This window comes from Anopheles funestus, chromosome 2RL, assembly GCF_943734845.2.
Source record: "Anopheles funestus chromosome 2RL, idAnoFuneDA-416_04, whole genome shotgun sequence".
In the NCBI taxonomy this organism is placed as follows: Eukaryota; Metazoa; Arthropoda; class Insecta; order Diptera; family Culicidae; genus Anopheles; species Anopheles funestus.
The window spans coordinates 47,427,031-47,445,383 of record NC_064598.1 but is presented as its reverse complement, the minus strand read 5'-3'; the positions used below and the strand labels follow the sequence as shown (position 1 = coordinate 47,445,383).

The 18,353-nt window shown below is 44.1% G+C and overlaps 2 protein-coding genes across 6 annotated transcripts; both read left to right on the top strand.

Moving 5' to 3' along the window:
• The first annotated feature begins 348 nt into the window (after positions 1 to 348).
• On the top strand, positions 349 to 10,590 carry LOC125774759 (centrosomal and chromosomal factor). Its single transcript, XM_049444964.1, has 2 exons — positions 349 to 2,376; positions 4,098 to 10,590. Exons 1-2 carry the CDS (start codon positions 2,072 to 2,074, stop codon positions 5,437 to 5,439), a joined length of 1,647 nt encoding a protein of 548 aa, XP_049300921.1. The 5' UTR covers positions 349 to 2,071; the 3' UTR covers positions 5,440 to 10,590.
• A 2,130-nt stretch (positions 10,591 to 12,720) lies between these two features.
• Positions 12,721 to 17,142, top strand: LOC125774752 (hypoxia up-regulated protein 1). Of its 5 annotated transcripts, none has more exons than XM_049444950.1 (5): positions 12,721 to 12,931; positions 13,008 to 13,065; positions 13,132 to 13,260; positions 13,331 to 13,716; positions 13,783 to 17,142. In XM_049444950.1, exons 4-5 carry the CDS (start codon positions 13,361 to 13,363, stop codon positions 16,334 to 16,336), a joined length of 2,910 nt encoding a protein of 969 aa, XP_049300907.1. In that variant the 5' UTR covers positions 12,721 to 12,931; positions 13,008 to 13,065; positions 13,132 to 13,260; positions 13,331 to 13,360; the 3' UTR covers positions 16,337 to 17,142. The 5 variants fall into 5 exon arrangements, with proteins under 5 accessions (XP_049300907.1, XP_049300905.1, XP_049300909.1 ...); XM_049444948.1 differs by having other exon boundaries at positions 12,996 to 13,065; XM_049444952.1 differs by having other exon boundaries at positions 13,008 to 13,260.
• The last annotated feature ends 1,211 nt before the right edge of the window (positions 17,143 to 18,353 follow it).

The window sequence follows — 18,353 nt, the reverse complement described above, 5'->3', positions numbered from 1 at the left end:
GCACCCGCCCGTCCGGACACCCTTCTACCCACCCTCCCCCACCAGTATAGTAGGGAACGGGGTTCAGTTTTTCAGAGCACTCCGCACAGCTGATTCCGAAAATGCGCTTCATCTCGGTAGTGTATATATACACGCGCGTGTACGATGGCCAACTCTCGTACACACTACCACCATCATCATCTTGTCACACGTATCGCGTACGTACAGTGCCGGTGAGTGCCGGTGATGTGTTTTACACGGTTACACTGTAAACGGTGTAGAATGACGGAACAGCGATCGGGTCACTCACGGCTCACGGTCACTCGCGCTTGAAACTGGCCGTTTCTCTCTGGCGCGCGGCTGGAGCGTTGTGAGACGGCCGTGTGCGCTCGTTGCGTTCGCCACACAGCAACCGACAGACGGCGGGACCGTATTGTGCTCGTTCGTTTGACGGTGCATTCCCGGTCGCTCGGGGACACTCGAATCATTTTCGTTCCGGCGTTTGAGCGTACAGCACACGCGGGCATGTAACCGTGCGCGTTCGAGATATATCCCTTTAAGAAAAGCCAGTGAAGGTGTTGTGTGTGATAAACCTCAGGAAGGGACACAATCGTGTTGATCAATTATTATCCTGCTTTAGTGAGATATAAAACAAAGCGAAAGAAGAAAAAAAAAACACAACCGTAATCGGATACGCTCGGCTCGGAATTGAAAATATTAAAACAAAAGAAATTAAAAAATATATGTGTTGAAAAAATTGCCAATCCCGGAATAAGAAGGTTATGGTGGAGATGTGAAGTGCCCCATTTGGAAATAATGGTATAGCCAAAGCATATGATCGCTATATAAATCCAACCACACCACACAAAGTGCAGTAACAGTGAGAATAAAAACAGAAAGTGGTGCTCTACAATCGGAAGTCGCGTGTCAATTTCAGCCACAGAGCTCTGTTGTTGCTCTCTCCCGTGGCGTGGAAATACTTTCGGTTTTTTTTTGGTTTTCTGTGTGTTGTCTTCTCCCAAAATATTGTGCACGTGCAACGGATGCGTGTGTCCCGTTTTGGATGATCCCGTTTCGTCAAAGCTTTCGAACGTCTCCTCAGCTATATACACCGTAAATGTGTTTACCATTGTGAAGTGTTTATCACTGTGCGTGTGTGTGTTTGGTTCAGTACACAACAGTAGTAGAGCATTGTTATATATCGCTCGGTAACGTCAAACACGCTTTGTAACGTGGTTTTCCTCGTGTGAAAAATCGTTCGGGTGCTTTTGTTACTTTTTGACCATTCCACCACACAGAAGAGTGTTTGAGTTCGGTCCGGTTGTGAACGGGTGCATGTGCGTGCTTGGTGGAGTGACTGTTAAACTACTCCTTCCTAACGGCCTACCTAACGGGGCAAGGTCGACGGCGGCATTGATCGGATAAGACAAAAACGGGTTTCGAAACAACCCGTCTGTCCAGTGTGTGTGTGTGTGTGTGCAGTGACGCAGGGTTAAGTGTTTGTGTGTGATTTTGCACGTGTCTGCACGTTGACTAAAAAAGAGTTTTCCGAAAAAACGTGCAACTTGCCAACAATTTGTGTGTTGTGCTAGTTAGAAGCAGTAAGAAAAATCACACACCGCAGCCTCCAACTCAGTTGGCTGTGTTTTATAACGCCACGCGCGTAACGCCGTCACCGTAACGTTAGTAACGGGTGTGTGCGATATAGAAATTTGAAAAGTGAATGAATTTAGAGCGTGAACTAGAAACGGAAAACGCGTGAGTAAATGCGTGTCTGAGAAAGTGTCTACTCGCGTACGTGTGCGTGCGTGTGCGTGTGTGTAGTGCGGAAGGAAGGAATATTCTTCATTCATCTTCACATCACATAGTTGACGATTCGTCCTCATTTAATCGCGTTGCGTGAGTGTTGGTGTGTTTGAATGTTTGCACCGTAAGCTGCAAAACTCGAGCAATCGTAAATCAGTATAACAAGCGTATTAGTGAACAAAGCTCCTCGGTTCGGTGCGATCTTCGCGCTAAGTGCTTTCGTATCGTATAGTGGTGTGGGAGCTTAATCGCAGCTTCACCGCGAAAAAAAAACACCATCATCGCCATGACCCTGCCAACCAACAGTACGTCTACCGTGGCCGAGGACGACTCGGATATGTTTGGGCCACCGCATTCCTCGCCACCGATCCGCCGCAACCGTCCGAAGGTGCCGATGATCTCGCCACAGCTCAAACAGCGTGAGGTGCGCAAACGGATCCTGCAGCTGTGCGTGCACAAGCTGGAACGCATCAAGGACTCGGAGCGCAACCTGCGCCGATCGGTGTGCATCAATAACACGTACTCGCGTCTCACCGATGACATACGGCGTGAGAAACAGCACAAGCTCCTGATGCTCTCCAATCTCGCCAAGTGAGTATAAGTTTCCAACTCCGCTTCAGCTTTGACTACTAAGTGTGTGACGTTTAATTGTCAGCGGATCGATTGTGGAAGGGAACGCGGTTGGGTAGTGTGTGTGTGCTGGAGAGGGGAAATTACTTGCACGCGTCGTGCGATGTGTGTAAATTTTGTGCGACGACAAGTTGAAAGGAGCGAGATGGAAGAAACGAGTTGGATGAGATGCATAACGGTTTTTATCTCATCGTGTGTACGCGATGCGAGTGAACAATGTTTACGAGAGACAAAAAGTGCTCGCAAGAGAACCCTCATTTATGCTCTCGCGCGCTTGATGTCGGTGCCGTGAGGTCCATTAACAGAAAGAAAAGAAAAAACAACGACGATATATTGTTTATTACCACCGCAACAGTACCGATGAAACAGAAGAAAGATGGAGACGGATGAAGATGCTGTGTAGAGTCGCAAGATTTTATGCTCCGACCGTAACGAACATGTGTGTGACGGTGGAGCAAAGTGAGCGGTGACTTTTGAACGTTTGCGTTCTTCACCGACCGGTGGTGGTGATGTTTGATGTTTCGGCTATTGTTTCATCACCAATCTGTAACTTCGATTGATTTCTTCCGTGTTATATGATGCCCGCAACGCTCTCGCATCCCTTTCATGCTTTCCCTCAACGGTGAGGGATGATCTGGCATGGCACTAAAAATAGCAAAACTGAAAATAACAATACGACATGTTGCAGAAACCAGATCAAGAATGTGTGTTTGAGTGGGGTGGGGGAAGGAGAGGGGACATCAGTTCTACCACTGCTTGATATTCTGGATGGAACAGACGGAAGAGAGAGAGAGAGAGAGCGTGTAGGGATGCGGAGGATGGGAAAGCGTTCTCTAGGGGTTTGCAAGGAAGGTTGCTAAAACTCACTACGATGGCTAATTTTAGACAGTTTTGCCTGCTCACACAAGCAAGAATGTGCGAATGATGCGATATTTGCCATATCGAAAACGTTTCTTCCAATACAGAGAAATACGACCGCTAAAATAGCGGTTAGTGACGTAGTGCTAACCAACGGTGACGTTTATTGAATTGAAAGAAGCTAAACACGTTATCTAAAACCGGGGAAACAAATCATGCACAAGGTGGCTACACTAAATGTGATAGTTTTTTTTTCGTAGCGTTACTTACGCGACAAGTAAATGGTGGTAGTGATGGCCATATATAGAGTTAGTAAAAGTAAAATAATTTTACCATAAATAAACATCTCTATCGCAAAAAAGCAACAAACAAAAACAAAAATTGTATGCAACCGATACTAACATAATCACTGACAGACACACACACACGCAAACATAGGTTTATGCTTGTCTCTTATTCGATTAATACCTGTGTGCGTACAGAGGAGCCGACGCTTATTTGTGCCGTTCGCTTGTATTTTTTCGTAGTAGGCGTTTGCTCGTATGTGACGTCATGAATGACATTATTGTAAAACGTCACACTGTTCGCAGAAATCGATCGCGACAAAGAAAAAGGGCACAACATGCTCGGGTTCTATTCTGGGAATGTACGGTCTACGTCAAATCGATTGATTATATCCTTTATTGTTGTTTACTAGACAAGTGATATACTACGCGCTGTTGTGGTGTTTGTTTGCTGTTAATGCTACTACGGTGATTATTTGTGGGCAAAAAAAACTTACATGTCAATTTCGATTGTTTTCTTTTTTTTTCCCGTGCGTACAGATCCAACGATAGTAACCGAAAGCAGCTCGATGAGGACGATGTGTCGTCGGAGGATTGCATTAACAACAATATTACCAATGCCAACAACAATAATCACCATCACCACCTTCACCATCATCATCACCATCACCTGCATCATCACGGCAGCAGTAACTGCAGCGACGAGCTGGGCGAGTTTGTGCACAACAATGAAAACATGAACAACAACTGTCAGCTGCAGCATAATCATAATCTATCCTCGCAACACCACCACAACCACCTCAACCACCATCAGCATCTGCAGGCCCTGCACCAACGGTTGTCTCAGTCCCACCATCTACATCCAGCGGCGTCCGTACATCAGCAAACAGCAAATAACAGCACCGGAACGGACGTGTGCAACGGAACAACCGCGGCTTCCAATTCCATCGCTAGCAACACCTCCGCCCTTTCGGATTCCACCGGCACTACCAGCCCGGACGCGGACCGACCTTCACAGGTGAGCCAAAGAAAGTCATCCTCGGTCGAGACGGATCTGGAGACGCTCGATCGCGAACTGTGTGCGCTGGACGCCGCAATGCCGCTGGTCGATCCGGAGATAACGCAGGGAGCGGAACAGCTCGAGCAGGCGATGGTGTCACGCAAGCGCAAGTTTGCCTCGATCGACGACGACGACAGCGATCGGTTGGTGCGGGAAGCCTTGTCGCAGATCTATTTCCCCAGTGCGGGCCGACTGCTTACCGGGATCGACGACTGTCCACCGGCGACGGACAATGGTACCGGTGTGGAGCGATCGGTCAATGGTGACGATGGGTCACACGACGGAGAATGTATCATCTCATCCAAGCGACCAAAGATCGGTGATCTGCTGGAACATCATCAGAGCCAGCAGCAGCAGCAGCAGCAGTTGCATTCCTTCTCGCATCCCTTCCTGCACCCGTTCCATCCACTGCCGGATCTGGCCGGGTTCGACTATCAGGTGCACCATCACCACCAGAAGGAGTTCGAGGTGATCATGGATGCGTTACGGCTCGGCGTTAGTAATGGCGGTGCAATGGCGGCGGCAGCCGTCGTCGCAGCCACTTCAGCGGCCGGTGCAGCGGCTGCGGCAGCGGCAGCAGCGGCAGCCGCCGCAGCCGCCACCGGTAACGCAACCGGAACCGCGATGGGTTGTGGCGTTACCGGAAGTGCGGCCGGAAATGGTGCAGTGGCAGCGGCAACCAACGTTACCGGCACGAACGCTTCCTGCAACGGTAGCGTTGGGGGTGGTGTGGATTCCTGCGGCCAGGCAGCCATGCTGATGGGTACGGATGGTGGTGCCAGCGTGTTCCACAATCTCGTCGTTACGTCGCTGGAAACTTGAAAGTAGGCCGCCGACACAACGGCACGCTCGGTGCGTGTGTGCGAATGGCTGCTTTAGTAGTGTGGTGTGGTAGTAGTAACAGTAGTAGTGGGTAGTAGTCACAGTTGCGGCACCACACACAGTGTGTGTGTGTGCGCGCACTTCCCATCCTCCATAACGTTAACGTAATTCTTAATTTATTTGCCCTAAAACTACGCATAAGGGGTTCCGTGCGAAGAAGCAACAATGTGCACATTGGAAGGGAAATTGATTTCACTTTTTTTTACTTCGCGTTTTCACCTGGCGGGGTGTGCAATGATAACGCATTCACACACAGCCACACACACACACACACACATTTAAACTCAATAAGCACATTGGATGAGAGGAGGAAATATGGTGCGTTCCAAACAATAGAAACAAAAAATGTCAAAGTGTGTTTCTCCCCAAGCGCCATCTTACAGTTGACGTTTGTCCATTTTCCACACTGAGACATGGTGTGCATGCGTGTGTGTGTGTGTGCTTGTGTAGCTCCAATGATTTGCTTAAAAACGCCTAAGAGAAGGAACGACCGTTTGCGTCACATTAGACAATTTTATTTAGTTCAAGTTTAGTTCAAAACCCCCAAAACACAAGCGTTGTAGAACGACTGTTGTTTCTGCTGTTTCTTCTGTGCGCTCATGCATGTTCGGTTCGGTTTTTGTGTTAGGGAAAATTTTATTTTAATTTCAAACAAACCACCAAAATCATGCAAAAACCGAACGCGCAACGTATTGTGGAAGACAAGCAAGCAAACAAACAAACAAGAAAAAGCGTAACGTTTAGGTTAATTTTATCGTAATTAGTTATGTTATTCATTTTTAGTAATATTATTCTTATTATTTGCAAACTATCAGGTCACTTTGAACACTTTTCTTATCGTTCCCATCCTCTTCCCTCATTCCCAATGCTCCTCCTACTCAAAGGAAACTAATCATTTATTTTTTACGCAAATTGTCAAAGTTTTCGCATTTCACCACAAGCTGGATTGATTTGACTGATTATCGTTGTCGCCCATTTTCCGCAAATGAACGTATGTTGCAATAGTGTCGGGAAATGGTGTAATATAGTAAAACGCGTAGTGAACAAAATGTGCAAATATTCAAGTGCAACAACAAGAGACACACAAGAGCCAAAACAAAAAAAAAAGGAAAACCCCAACGGAATAATGTGGGTGAACAAAGTGGAAAACAGACATACCAGAGCGAGAGATTTGAGCGAGCGTCATTTCTTCCTTCCCTTGATTACCTGCCAATCAAACAGTTTGTGACATTGCTGTGCGTTGTTGTCCTAATTCTATCTAGATTACCAGATAGGAGAGGTTTAGTTTTGGGGCTCGGTTAGTATTTGCATTTTTTCCCATTTCTTTCCTTCAACCTTCATTTACTGCCATCGGGTGAAAATCACGCACAGTTGTATGTAATGGAATTCGTTTCCGGTAAGTTTATCTTCCCTAGTCCGACGGTGTCGAGACACAGACACTTTGGCCCACTCTTGGCCGCTGTGTGTTGGTTCGGGGAGGGCGGCCGGCAGGAGGTTGTGATGATGGGTAGCCATCGTTTTTTCTTCTGTATTTCGTTTTGAGACCGTCTAACGGTCATCACGCAACACAACGGTGCCAGCTACCAGCTAGTTTGCGGCTAGCCTCCGTCGCAGGTGCGTCATGTGAGCGAGCCAACCGCACCAGCCATGAAAAAGCCCGAACGTGCAAGACAAAGTGAGACATGAAATAAGTGAAAGTGGCAAGGCACAAGGCCCCACCACTACGAACGAGAGTGGCTTGGGTAGCAAAAGGAGAAAAGAAATAGGGGTGAAAAAAAAATGCCAGATTTAAATCGCACCCATCGTTTCGCGCTACGATGTTTACGAGCGTTGAGACTGGCACACAGTGGGAAGAGGTGTGTGCTGTACGTATGTATGTGTGCTCCCCCTCACCCCTTTTAAGGCTATTTCTTTTGGGGCGGGTGATTTTGTTGCTTACCGTGTCTTTGCTTAGACACTACAAACCTATTCCGATAGTTGGTGGCTCCATCTAGTGGCAATCGTGTAGATAAACGTCCAAGTCTACTATGATGCTTATCTGTCACTTGTTCTCGTGCGGATTAATTGTCACCTAGTGTCACTACGCACTGTGCTGGTGGGTGGGAACATTTTGGGTGTGTTTAATTCTCTTTCTTGCAAAACTTTTATCTTATTTCTGTTTTTTTGTTGTTGCTAATAGTAACAACAAAGTAACGAAATAACAGCTTTCAAACAGTGGTCCAAGCGTTGTAGTCGGGTCACCAAGACTGACAGAAGTGTTTGAATGAAGTGTTTTAATGCTACATTCTTTTTCTTCTACTATGTTTAACTATACGTGCTTCTACTAGTCCGTTATACTTTTTGCAATATTATTTATCACCCTTTGCATACCCACACGTGTACGCAAACATAGCACATGTTGCATGAGTGCGTTTGCTGGTGTTGTTAGCTTCTTCCATCTCTTTTACTATTAGTTTTGAAGTTTTTACCACCGTAAATTACTTCCACTGCCACTCTGCCGTAGAAAACAAATTCCAAACTACGACTCTTCCTTATCCCCTTCCCTTCCTTTTCTTGTTTGAAGGGTTTACCGGCTTCCTCTTCCCCGTAAGCTGCTCTAGAATGATGGAAAGACGGTAACGGTGTGAAGAGACGATAATATACCGTTTTGTGCATTGGCGTCGTAGTGTGGCCGACGGAGTCTTGCTGTTGTTTGGTGTGCAATTCGTAACGTTTCGATTTTTTCCCCCCAAGTTGTTTTGTTTTCCTCTCCCTTTTCCTAATCCCCCCCCCCCCCCCGCCTCATTATGCCTTTCTTTATCTTCTCTCTCTCTCTCTTTTATTTTCCACTACGTGCAATGCGATGTGTTTCCATCGTTGACTGTGCTCTGGTCCCTGTTGGGTTGAAAGTTTTCTCATTCGTTTTTCCTTTTTTTTGTTTTGTTTTTTTTTTGCTTTTCTTTTTAAGGTAATTTTTCCCCGTTATTTTCTGGTCCATCGACAGCCGACGAACGCGGTGGAGCTTTTTGAATGTTTCGATTGATTTTGTTGTTATTGTTCGCCCATCGCCCTTCTGGGTTTTCTGTTTCCCCCTTTCGCTTTTCTTTTTACGGCGTTATCGTGAGGTTGGGACGAGCTGTTAAAGCAACCCCAACACGAAGCAACTGGTGTGTGTGTGTGTGCGCCTTCGTGCGCACATAAGAGATTGTTTCATGTTTCTCGAAATGTTTCGTTGCGCTTTGTGCTTTTTTATGATATGCTTCCCTTTTTATACACCCATTTGTTTTTTTTTGCACCACCAACAATGAATGGTTCTATTTTGTACTGTTAATGTATTTAAATCTTATGTTTTTTTCAAAACATTGATTAAAATTGTTAGTGGCCAAAACGAAATTCTGATAGAAAGCAGCAACTATGGAAAAGGGGATGGGTAAGAAAAGGCAAAACACATTTGTCTCTTCATTTTAAGGGCAGGAGAACTAGAAACAAACCTAAAACCAAAACAATGACAAAACCAATTGGAATATGAAATGCGCCCGAAACGCAAGCAAGTTAAATCAAACTAAGTTGTACAGTGGAATAGCAAACTCGAAGCGGGCGAAGTTTGCGAGAGTTGGTAGTGTAAGCAAAACAAACGAGAACACTTGTGCCGATAAAGAATTTAACGGAAAAAACGCTTTAGGCAAGCTCTTCATTTTGAACTTAGCAAGTTAAGAGATGAGTTAAAGAAGTCGTGTAAAAAACAACAACAAAAACAAAAACTTAACAAACATCCAACAAAGATGGTGTACAGTTGTAATACCAATTGGGCGTGGTACTATCTAAGGTGATAGTGTTACACACCACTCGTTAACACTCGCGGGCAGAATGTTCCGGCTTCGGTTTCCCTTTTTGTTTAGTTTGCACTTTAGCAGCGAATCGAAGCAATCGCGCATAAACATTAGCTTAACAAAACTACCCACAAAAAGCACACAAATAATATTTGTATAAAACAAAAAAAATAAAACCATTGTAGGCAAGTAGTGATAATCAAGTAGCAAAAGGATAAGCAAACGGTTAAACATACTGAGCACATTCATACGGACACAAAGATGAAACATCAGGAACAAATACTCTCTTTACAAGAAGAAAGGATACAGTATAGTTACAAACAACAACAAAAAAATAACACACAAAAAAGCATTCGCATCGAGAAGTGGCCTCTTTCCTACACGAGTACATCGCTAGCCGTAACGCAGGTAATGTGCTGGTAATGGGGAAGAAAAACAAATTGTTAAAGAAAAAACAAAAACCTTTAACCGGGCGGGTAATGAAGAAAACAAGGTTTTATAAGTTAGTGTTTCGCTAGGGAAAAAAGAAAGAAAAAAAAATCAACCAAGTACTGTAACGGAAACAAAACAAAGAAAAAGATAAACAAAAACAACAAAAACCCAGAACAACATGCAAACAACAAAAAGAAACACTAAAATATTACAACGGGGAGGGAAGATAAGAAATGAAAGTAAACAAAAACTGTGATATTAGCCGATAAGCAAGCAAGAAACAAACAAAAAAGTGACTCTTAACCACATACAGCGTAGAGAGACAGAGAAAGAGAAAGAAAGAGAAAGAAAAAAGAAAAGAAATAAAATAGAAGCGTGTGTGTGTGTTAATGGAAGACAAAGAAGCAGTGAAAAACGAGCGCAAGAAAGCGAGTTTTAACGAGGAAAGGACCATAACCACCATTCACCACCACTAGCGCGCGGGCGCCATGCGTAAATGGTGCAAAAGTTTTGCGTGGGGAAAAGTGGCACGATTTTGTGCACAAAATGTTTCTAAAGCCCGCAAAATCAATGTGCATGCATCCGTTGCATTAACGGTGTAAAGAAACAATTAAAAACCACTATTAAAATTTACCAATCGGCAGGACAAATGTACTACTACAACTACTAGCGAAGTATGAAGAACATTATGCAGCCGGTAAAAAAAAAACAAATGTATATTAAATGAGAGGAAGAATGGAAAAACAATGAAAAACAGAACAAAAAAAAAAAAACACATAAAAAAGATAATTAAAAAATATAACAAAAAACATGAACAAAGAATTATTAAGACAAAACACACGACACGATCTGTGTGTGAGTGTGTAAGGCCGAAGGATTATTGGAGCGATAATTAGTGCGCGTTACGGGTGGTTGGCAGGCAGGTGGAGGAAAGCTAGATAAGAACAAAACCAATCGAATGCGTAGAGAAGGAAACAAAACAGATTAAAGAAAACACCTTTTAAAATAACAAAAAGCTTTCCTTCCTTGCTTCTCTAAACACCGCAAGCGTCAGACGTTTGTATTTAACTGTAGGGACGATTGTTTTCCTCTGTTTTTTTTTTCCTTTCTTCGGAAGTAGAGCATTCATCCACAAAGTGTATAAACTCCTTTGACTTATTATTATAATGAAATAGAGAAAAAACATATAAAAAAAAGTGTACGTGTACCTATCATTTCAAAGTGGAAAAATGGAAAGAAAGAAAATGATTGCTAAAAAAAAGTAAACCAAACACCGAAAAAAACATAAGTTTATTTCATTAACATTGGTTTATGAGGGTTAAAAAAACTGTAAGCAAATTGTTTACCTAACTCGGGAAACTCGGGAATGATGGCGCAAATCGAAGTTGGAATGACGTGTCAATGACACTGTGGCCATAAAGGGCGGTTAAAGCGAGAGCTTTTTTTATGCGTCAGATAAAATTAGTAAACCACCGGTTCATGCGTTCGCGTCATACTTATTCCAGTGTTATTTTTGGATAAAGATGATGGCTTCGCTCGTATATCCTTCCGCTCGCCTGCCGTTGGAATGTTCGGTTCCGATTGCGTATATTCTGCGTAGGAGTTTGCGGTAAAAGCAAAATCCTTATCAGTGACCAATTTACTTTCCTGTCTGGAATGCGTCAAAGGTCACGGTAGTAGCAATTGGTATGGTATCAAAACGAAAGAAATCGTAGGAGAGGGATCTATTTTTAGAGTTCGTATTGGTTGCACGATTTGAAAGTTTAGGAGGGGAGTGTAGGTGTTCTAAAAATAGCCGCGGCTGGTAAGTGGACACCTTTTCAAGACGATGGTTAGATGATGTTTGGGTTATGTGCGAAGCTGGATGACATTTAACGAAAGTAATTTTGTTTAAACATTAATTGTTAAACTTAATTGCAAAACGGGTTTTCGCTTTGCGCTTTCATTGCAATTGTTACTTTTACTATTTGTGGCAATCATGTATTGTTTGTTTAGCTTACTACTTTTGTACGTATTTACAAGCAACTACTTGTTTATAAAATATATACTTGCGGAAAGTTTATAGTTGCTTTTGTTTTATTATTAGTTTTGAAACTGTTATACACTTACAAGAGGTAAACTGTGGATAAACTGTGATATGATTTAGTCGTTGGATTTGCAAGATTTAAAATGTATCTAACAACGAAAATTTCTTATTGAAGGTTCTAAACAGCATCAATTTGCTTCGGAAAGAAGGAAATTACACCTATGTCATTTGAGAGTAAAATGTAAATTTGAAAAAAGGAATTGAACCATCGTGTGCACGTGGGTTTACCGTTGTGGATGGTGCGGAAAACGTTTGATTTAGTTAATCGTGTGGCGAACTAAGACATGATAAACAGACATCCATTACATTAGTTGAACAAATACAGCCCGTTGATTAAAATTTTACTCGACAATTTCAATGATAAAGTAAGAAGAAACAAAAAATAACTGAAAAATTTATCGTATTCCTGTCAATGCAGTCAATTCAAACCGATATGCAATGCTGTCAGTTTTCTGCTGTCAAATAATTGCATCCCGGCGAAAATGGCGGTGAGGCGAAATTGCATCATTGTGAATTGGCTTAGGTTTTTAATGGTAAATTTATCATTATTTTACATATATAAGCACAATTTTAGCTATATATGCTTGGGTATGAACAACGAATGACTGTAAATAGCAAATTAAAAAGAAATCATAAACGCTTTGAACAACCTAGTTTGAAATATTTCGTGAAAACTTCCGCTGTTCTTGTCAACTATGGGCTAATACATTGTAGAAAAAAGGTTTGAAACTAATTATAATTTGAATATAATTGTTAAATGTTACCTAGTTGTATAGTAAAATTGCATTTTCAGGCTACAATTTTATTTTCGATAGATTGTTTTTTTTATTTCCTGATTCATTGTGTGTAAAAAGTTTGCAAAAACGTACGTTTATTATGAACTATGGGCTGTAGAATAGATGGTCAAAAGAAGCACCACAATGACAGCTCGGCAATTCATTATCAGCATTAAATATTTGTAAATTTAACACATTTATCGACATTTTGTTAGTTCAAGAAACGTTTAGAAAGAAATTCTTACAACATTCTTTCAGTATGGCGTCAAATAGGGCAGTTAGTGATTAAATTTCATTGATACTTCTCGCGAAGAATCTGTGCTGACAAGGTAAACAACAACTTTGCAATCACGTCAATATACGACCACGTCAGTGAAATCGAACGGTGAATAGTTTTTTTTGCAGATCTGGCACGGATACCGGTGTGGAAAAGCTTAGTCCGAACTGTACGTGCCACTCCGCGGTAAGTCCACGCCATCGTTAACGTACCTGTGCAACCATTGATACTATGGTCCGGGATCAATTTTAGCATCAGATTCTTTGAACACACGCGAAACCCAACGTTGGTGGCAAGCAAAGTCGGGAAACGATTTCAAACGCGTGCTGGCCCGGATTGAAGGTGATTGGCCCTGGAATAACGGCTGTTAGTATCGTAAAGGTAATGAAGCAAGCGAACGATGTGGCTTACAAAGCGTATTGCAAGAAGTTTCATTGATGTTTTGTGTTAGTTTTTGCCTTCGCAGTGAAATTTCCTAGACATGGGTACACGTCACCGGATGTGTACGGATGGCCATACGGGCGGAATGGTACTGCTCGTCACACTGTCAGTGTTGGCCTTGTTTGCGACCGTTGCCAACAGTGCCGCCGTAATGTCGGTGGACCTGGGCAGCGAGTGGATGAAGGTGGGCGTCGTTTCACCGGGCGTGCCGATGGAGATTGCACTCAACAAGGAATCGAAGCGAAAAACACCGTCAACTATCGCGTTCCGCAACGGGGACCGCGTATTTGGAGAGGACGCACAGACACTGGGCGTTCGTTTCCCGTCCAACAGCTTTGGTTATTTGGTAGATTTGCTCGGCAAAACGATCGATAATCCGATGGTGGATATGTACCGGTGAGTAACGCGAATAAAAAAATTGCAACATGGCTGGCTGCGGTTGCTAACATTGTTCCATTGCAGTAAACGATTCCCGTACTACGACATCGTGGAGGATCCCGTACGACATACGGTCGTTTTCCGGGTCGGCGAAGAACGGTACACGATCGAAGAGCTGATCGCACAGCTTCTGCAGGTTGCGAAAGGCTACGCGGAAGATTCTACCGGACAGCCCATTACGGAGTGTGTACTGATTGTGCCCGGATTTTACGGACAGGCCGAACGTACGGCGCTCGTTTCGGCTGCACGGTTGGCAAATCTGAAGGTGCTACAGCTCATTAACGATTACACGGCCGTTGCGTTGAACTACGGCATCTTCCGGCGGAAGGAAATTAATGAAACGGCCCAATACTTCCTGTTCTACGACATGGGCGCGTATAAAACGTCCGCCGCTGTGGTTAGCTACCAGCTAGCAAAGGATAAAGCCACGCGTGAAACGCACCCCGTCGTGCAAGTGCTTGGTGTTGGTTTCGACCGTACGCTCGGTGGATTGGAGATGCAGGTGCGCCTTCGCGATTACCTTGGCCAGGAGTTTAACAAGCTGGGCAAAACCAAAACGGACGTGTTTACCAATCCGCGTGCCATGGCAAAATTGTTCAAGGAAGCGGGCCGGCTAAAGAACGTACTTAGCGCCAACACGGAACACTACGCCCAGATCGAGGGTTTGCTCGATGAGCAGGACTTCCGGTTGCTGGTGACACGTGAACAATTTGAAGGACTGTGCAAAGATTTGTACGAACGTGTAACCGCTCCGTTGGATAAGGCACTGGCTGCTTCCGGTTTAGCGCTGGATGTAATCAACCAGGTCGTACTGTTCGGCGGAAACACACGTGTCCCGAAAGTGCAGGACATACTGCGTGCGCACATCGGACAGGAATTGGCGAAGAACCTGAACGCGGACGAAGCTGCCTGCATGGGAGCCGTGTACCGGGCGGCCGATCTAGCCACCGGCTTTAAGGTGAAGAAGTTTATCACAAAGGATGCGGTTCTGTTTCCGATCCAGGTGGTGTTCGATCGGGAAGCCGAAAATGGTACTATGCGACAGGTACGCAGGACGCTGTTCGGTGCGATGAATTCCTACCCACAGAAGAAGGTCATCACGTTCAACAAGCATACGGATGATTTTGAGTTTACCGTGCAGTACGCGGAACTGGAATCGGTACTGAGGGACGAAACCAGGACGCTCGGTTCGCTCGATTTGGCACGCGTAATACTGAGCGAGGTGGCCAAAAAGCTGAAAGCGAATGTGGTAGAGAACGTAGAATCGAAGGGTATTAAGGCACACTTTATGCTGGACGATTCCGGCATATTTTCGCTTGCCAACGTCGAGCTGGTACTGGAGAAAACGGTCACCAAGGAGGAGGATGAGGACGAGAGCACATTCCAGAAGATTGGCAACACAATCAGCAAACTGTTTTCGGGCGATTCGACCGATAAACCGGCGGAAAAGGTAACGGAAGAAGGGTCAGAAAAGGAGGAAGATGAACCGACTGATGGAAAGGATGGGAAACAGTCAGAGGAACAAACACCGAAGGACAAAGACGCTGACGCGTCGAAGGATGCCAGTTCGGATGGAAAGGAAGGTACGGCTGGAGGAGAATCGGAGAAAAAGCCAGACGACGGTACGGAGGCGAAGAATGCGACCGTAGCACCAAAGATTGTAACGCTGAAGGAAACGATCCCGTCCAAGGTGGAGCTAACGTACGTGGTTCCGCTCGAGGGCGAATTGTTCGAAGCGTCTGCAAAACTTATGGCCGCACTGGACGAGGTGGATAATGCAAAGAAGCGTCGTGAAACGGCACTGAATGCGCTGGAAAGTTTCGTAATCGATGCACAGGTCAAGATGGACGAAGAGGAATACGCATCCTGTGCGACGGAGGAAGAGATCACTTCCATTCGGCAACGTTGCGTTGAGATTTCCGAGTGGCTGTACGAGGACGGTTCCGATGCTGATGCGGACACGTACGAGAAGAAGCTGGAGGAATTGCGCACGGTCGCGAATGAGGTGTACGCAAGGCACTGGGAACACGAGGAGCGACCCCAAGCGCTGAACGCACTGAAACAGATGATCAACGGTTCCGAAGGGTTCCTGCGTAATGCGCGCAACCTGACGAAGGATACCAATCCGGAGAAGGATGTATTTACGGCGGTGGAGATTGAAACGCTCGAGAAAGCGATCCGTAGTACGATCGAGTGGCGTGATACGGAGGTGGCCGAGCAGGAGAAGTTGGCCCGCAATGTGCCGGTACGGTTGACGGTGAAGGATATTACCGATCGTATGGGCATGTTGGACCGTGAGGTGAAGTATTTAGTTAACAAATTGAAACTATGGCGCCCGAAGGTGAAACCGACACCACCACCAAAGCCGGAGAAAACCGCTAGCGGCAAGGAAGACGAGAAGGAAGAACCATCTGGTGAGGAAAAACCAGACGAACCGGTACTGGAACAGAGCCCGGAAAAGGATACAACCGAGTCGGAAGGTTCGGAAGCTGATGGAGCCACGGTGGAGGAAATTGATCCGACTGCAACGCGAAAGGAGCACGACGATGAGGAAGGTGGTGATCATACGGAACTGTAAAGGCAACTGAAGGAAAGGACAAATTGTAGGCCTAGGTTTAGCACAATTCGGAGCACGTGGTCTAGTTCACCGACCACGTAGGTCACATTTCATTTGTTGAAGCATCTTCAAACTCACCTTCCCCGTTCCATGTTGCACTTTTGATCAAGCCAACATTTAATCTGACCTCCCCCCCATTGATGGAAATAGAAAGGTAGTCCCGTATTTATTTTACACCCGTTAGCAAAAATTGTCCAGCAAAGTAGCGAGTAGCAGGCGGCACAGCAAAGATCACCCATCCGTACCGACCACTACCCACTATTGACCATTCCTTGCGTTTGCTTACGATGGATAGTGAGAAGGACAACACGGCTATCCTTCGACTAGTAGTTTTGGTAATAGTCCTGATAGATGCTATAAAAAGGAGTCGAAACATGAATGTAGGGAACAATAGGTAAAATGCGTGCGAAGCAAAAGCGAGAAAAAGGCCACTCATTGTACTCGCTTTTTACGGTGCGCAGAGGAGCTGAAATTGCATGAACTGAATCAAACGCCGTTTTGAAGCCTTGTAGGCAATTCATAATTACCCTGATGGCGGAGCGTAAGTTTTTGTTTGTTTTTGTTTTGTAAGTGTATGAGTAAAGTACAGGACAGTGAAAAAAGACCCCAACAGTAGCGGCAGACGGGATGACGCAGGAGCACGGAGAACATAAACAATCGACACAATTTACTCTAAGTAACGCTGCACGGAGCTGGAATGGGTAGCGTGGATATCGATCGTTAGCTGAAAAAAAAGGTGATAAAGTATAGCGAACTTAAGGATCGTACGTTTGGGTGTGTTTGTTTTTCACTGTTTTATCGAAAGAAATTACGAAAGAAATGGATATTTTGGGTATTAGTTTCATTATTAGCTATTGCGCCTTAATTAACAAACGGATCGCATGAAGGAGATCGATATCGATCACACCAGGAGTAAAAATCCGGCTAAAACAACTTGCGTTATAATTTTATCAGGAGAACATCCGTGAAAGGAGGTGCCACTAATCGACAACCGCCTTTCGAGTAATTCAATCAATAATCAGCATTTTCCTTTTCATATGTTTTGATTGCTCGCGGTAGGTAACAGCTCTTTGCGTTGATGAGTCAGGCAAGAGACAAAAAAGGATTCTTTAGTTCATCGCATTCGCTAGCTCCTTGTCCTCGATCGGCGCCAACCCTACAAAAATGAACCGTTTTATCATTTCCGATACCAAGAGAGCATCCATAAAAGGAGGTAGCACCAATGTTCATTCACCATTATAGCTCTATCAGTCATTACAGTGTGTGGGCTAACTATAGGAATATTAGTTTGTTGTTTTTAAAACACAGGCAACAGTCGATGAAGATGACATATTTACAACTTGTAACGTAATAATTTTTAATTTTCTTTTTTTTTACATTTCAATTTCTTGGGACCAAATTACGCATTTTTACTGAGAATTTAAAAACTTCATTAAAACCTTCATATCATATGCGCTTCATAGCGACAAAAAAGGCATAATTTTCAGTTTCTCCGTCGCCTATTTTATCAAACAAAGAAACAAAATGGGAGGCTTTTTTGCCAAAAAAATAGCTATTATTTTTGCTTCTTTTGGTCTTTTTTACCAAAAAATTAAGTATTATTTTAGCTTCTTGACAACGGCCGTATTAAGACCTATTTTTACCATGTAGCCGTAGATTCAGTCCTTGCTACTGCTGAATGGTCCAGATGCGATCTGATATCCGGTCCTGTCGTGTGGAACCTGCGTCGCTTATCACATACATTACCGGGCCTACCTTATTATTACACTCTTCGAAATGAAACAGAAGACATCCGAAGGAAAACCAGAGAAAGATGATTTTATTCTCAACTCAACCAAACATATTTAATCGGTTTTGAAATTAAAATGTGTGTTTTTATTTATTTATTTTTTATTTTTTTTATTTCAGGTAGGTTAAAATGTGTGTTATTGATAGAAAAAAATCATACGTTTTACTTACATTGTATTAACGAAGGTAC

Bases quoted from the DNA above. Each gene is read 5' to 3' on its own strand.
- LOC125774759 (XM_049444964.1), top strand. From the start codon at position 2,072: ATGACCCTGCCAACCAACAGTACGTCTACCGTGGCCGAGGACGACTCG. The intron at 2,377-4,097 runs GTGAGTATAAGT...CCGTGCGTACAG, and splicing joins ATGCTCTCCAATCTCGCCAA to ATCCAACGATAGTAACCGAA.
- LOC125774752 (XM_049444950.1), top strand. From the start codon at position 13,361: ATGGGTACACGTCACCGGATGTGTACGGATGGCCATACGGGCGGAATG. The intron at 13,717-13,782 runs GTGAGTAACGCG...GTTCCATTGCAG, and splicing joins CCGATGGTGGATATGTACCG to TAAACGATTCCCGTACTACG.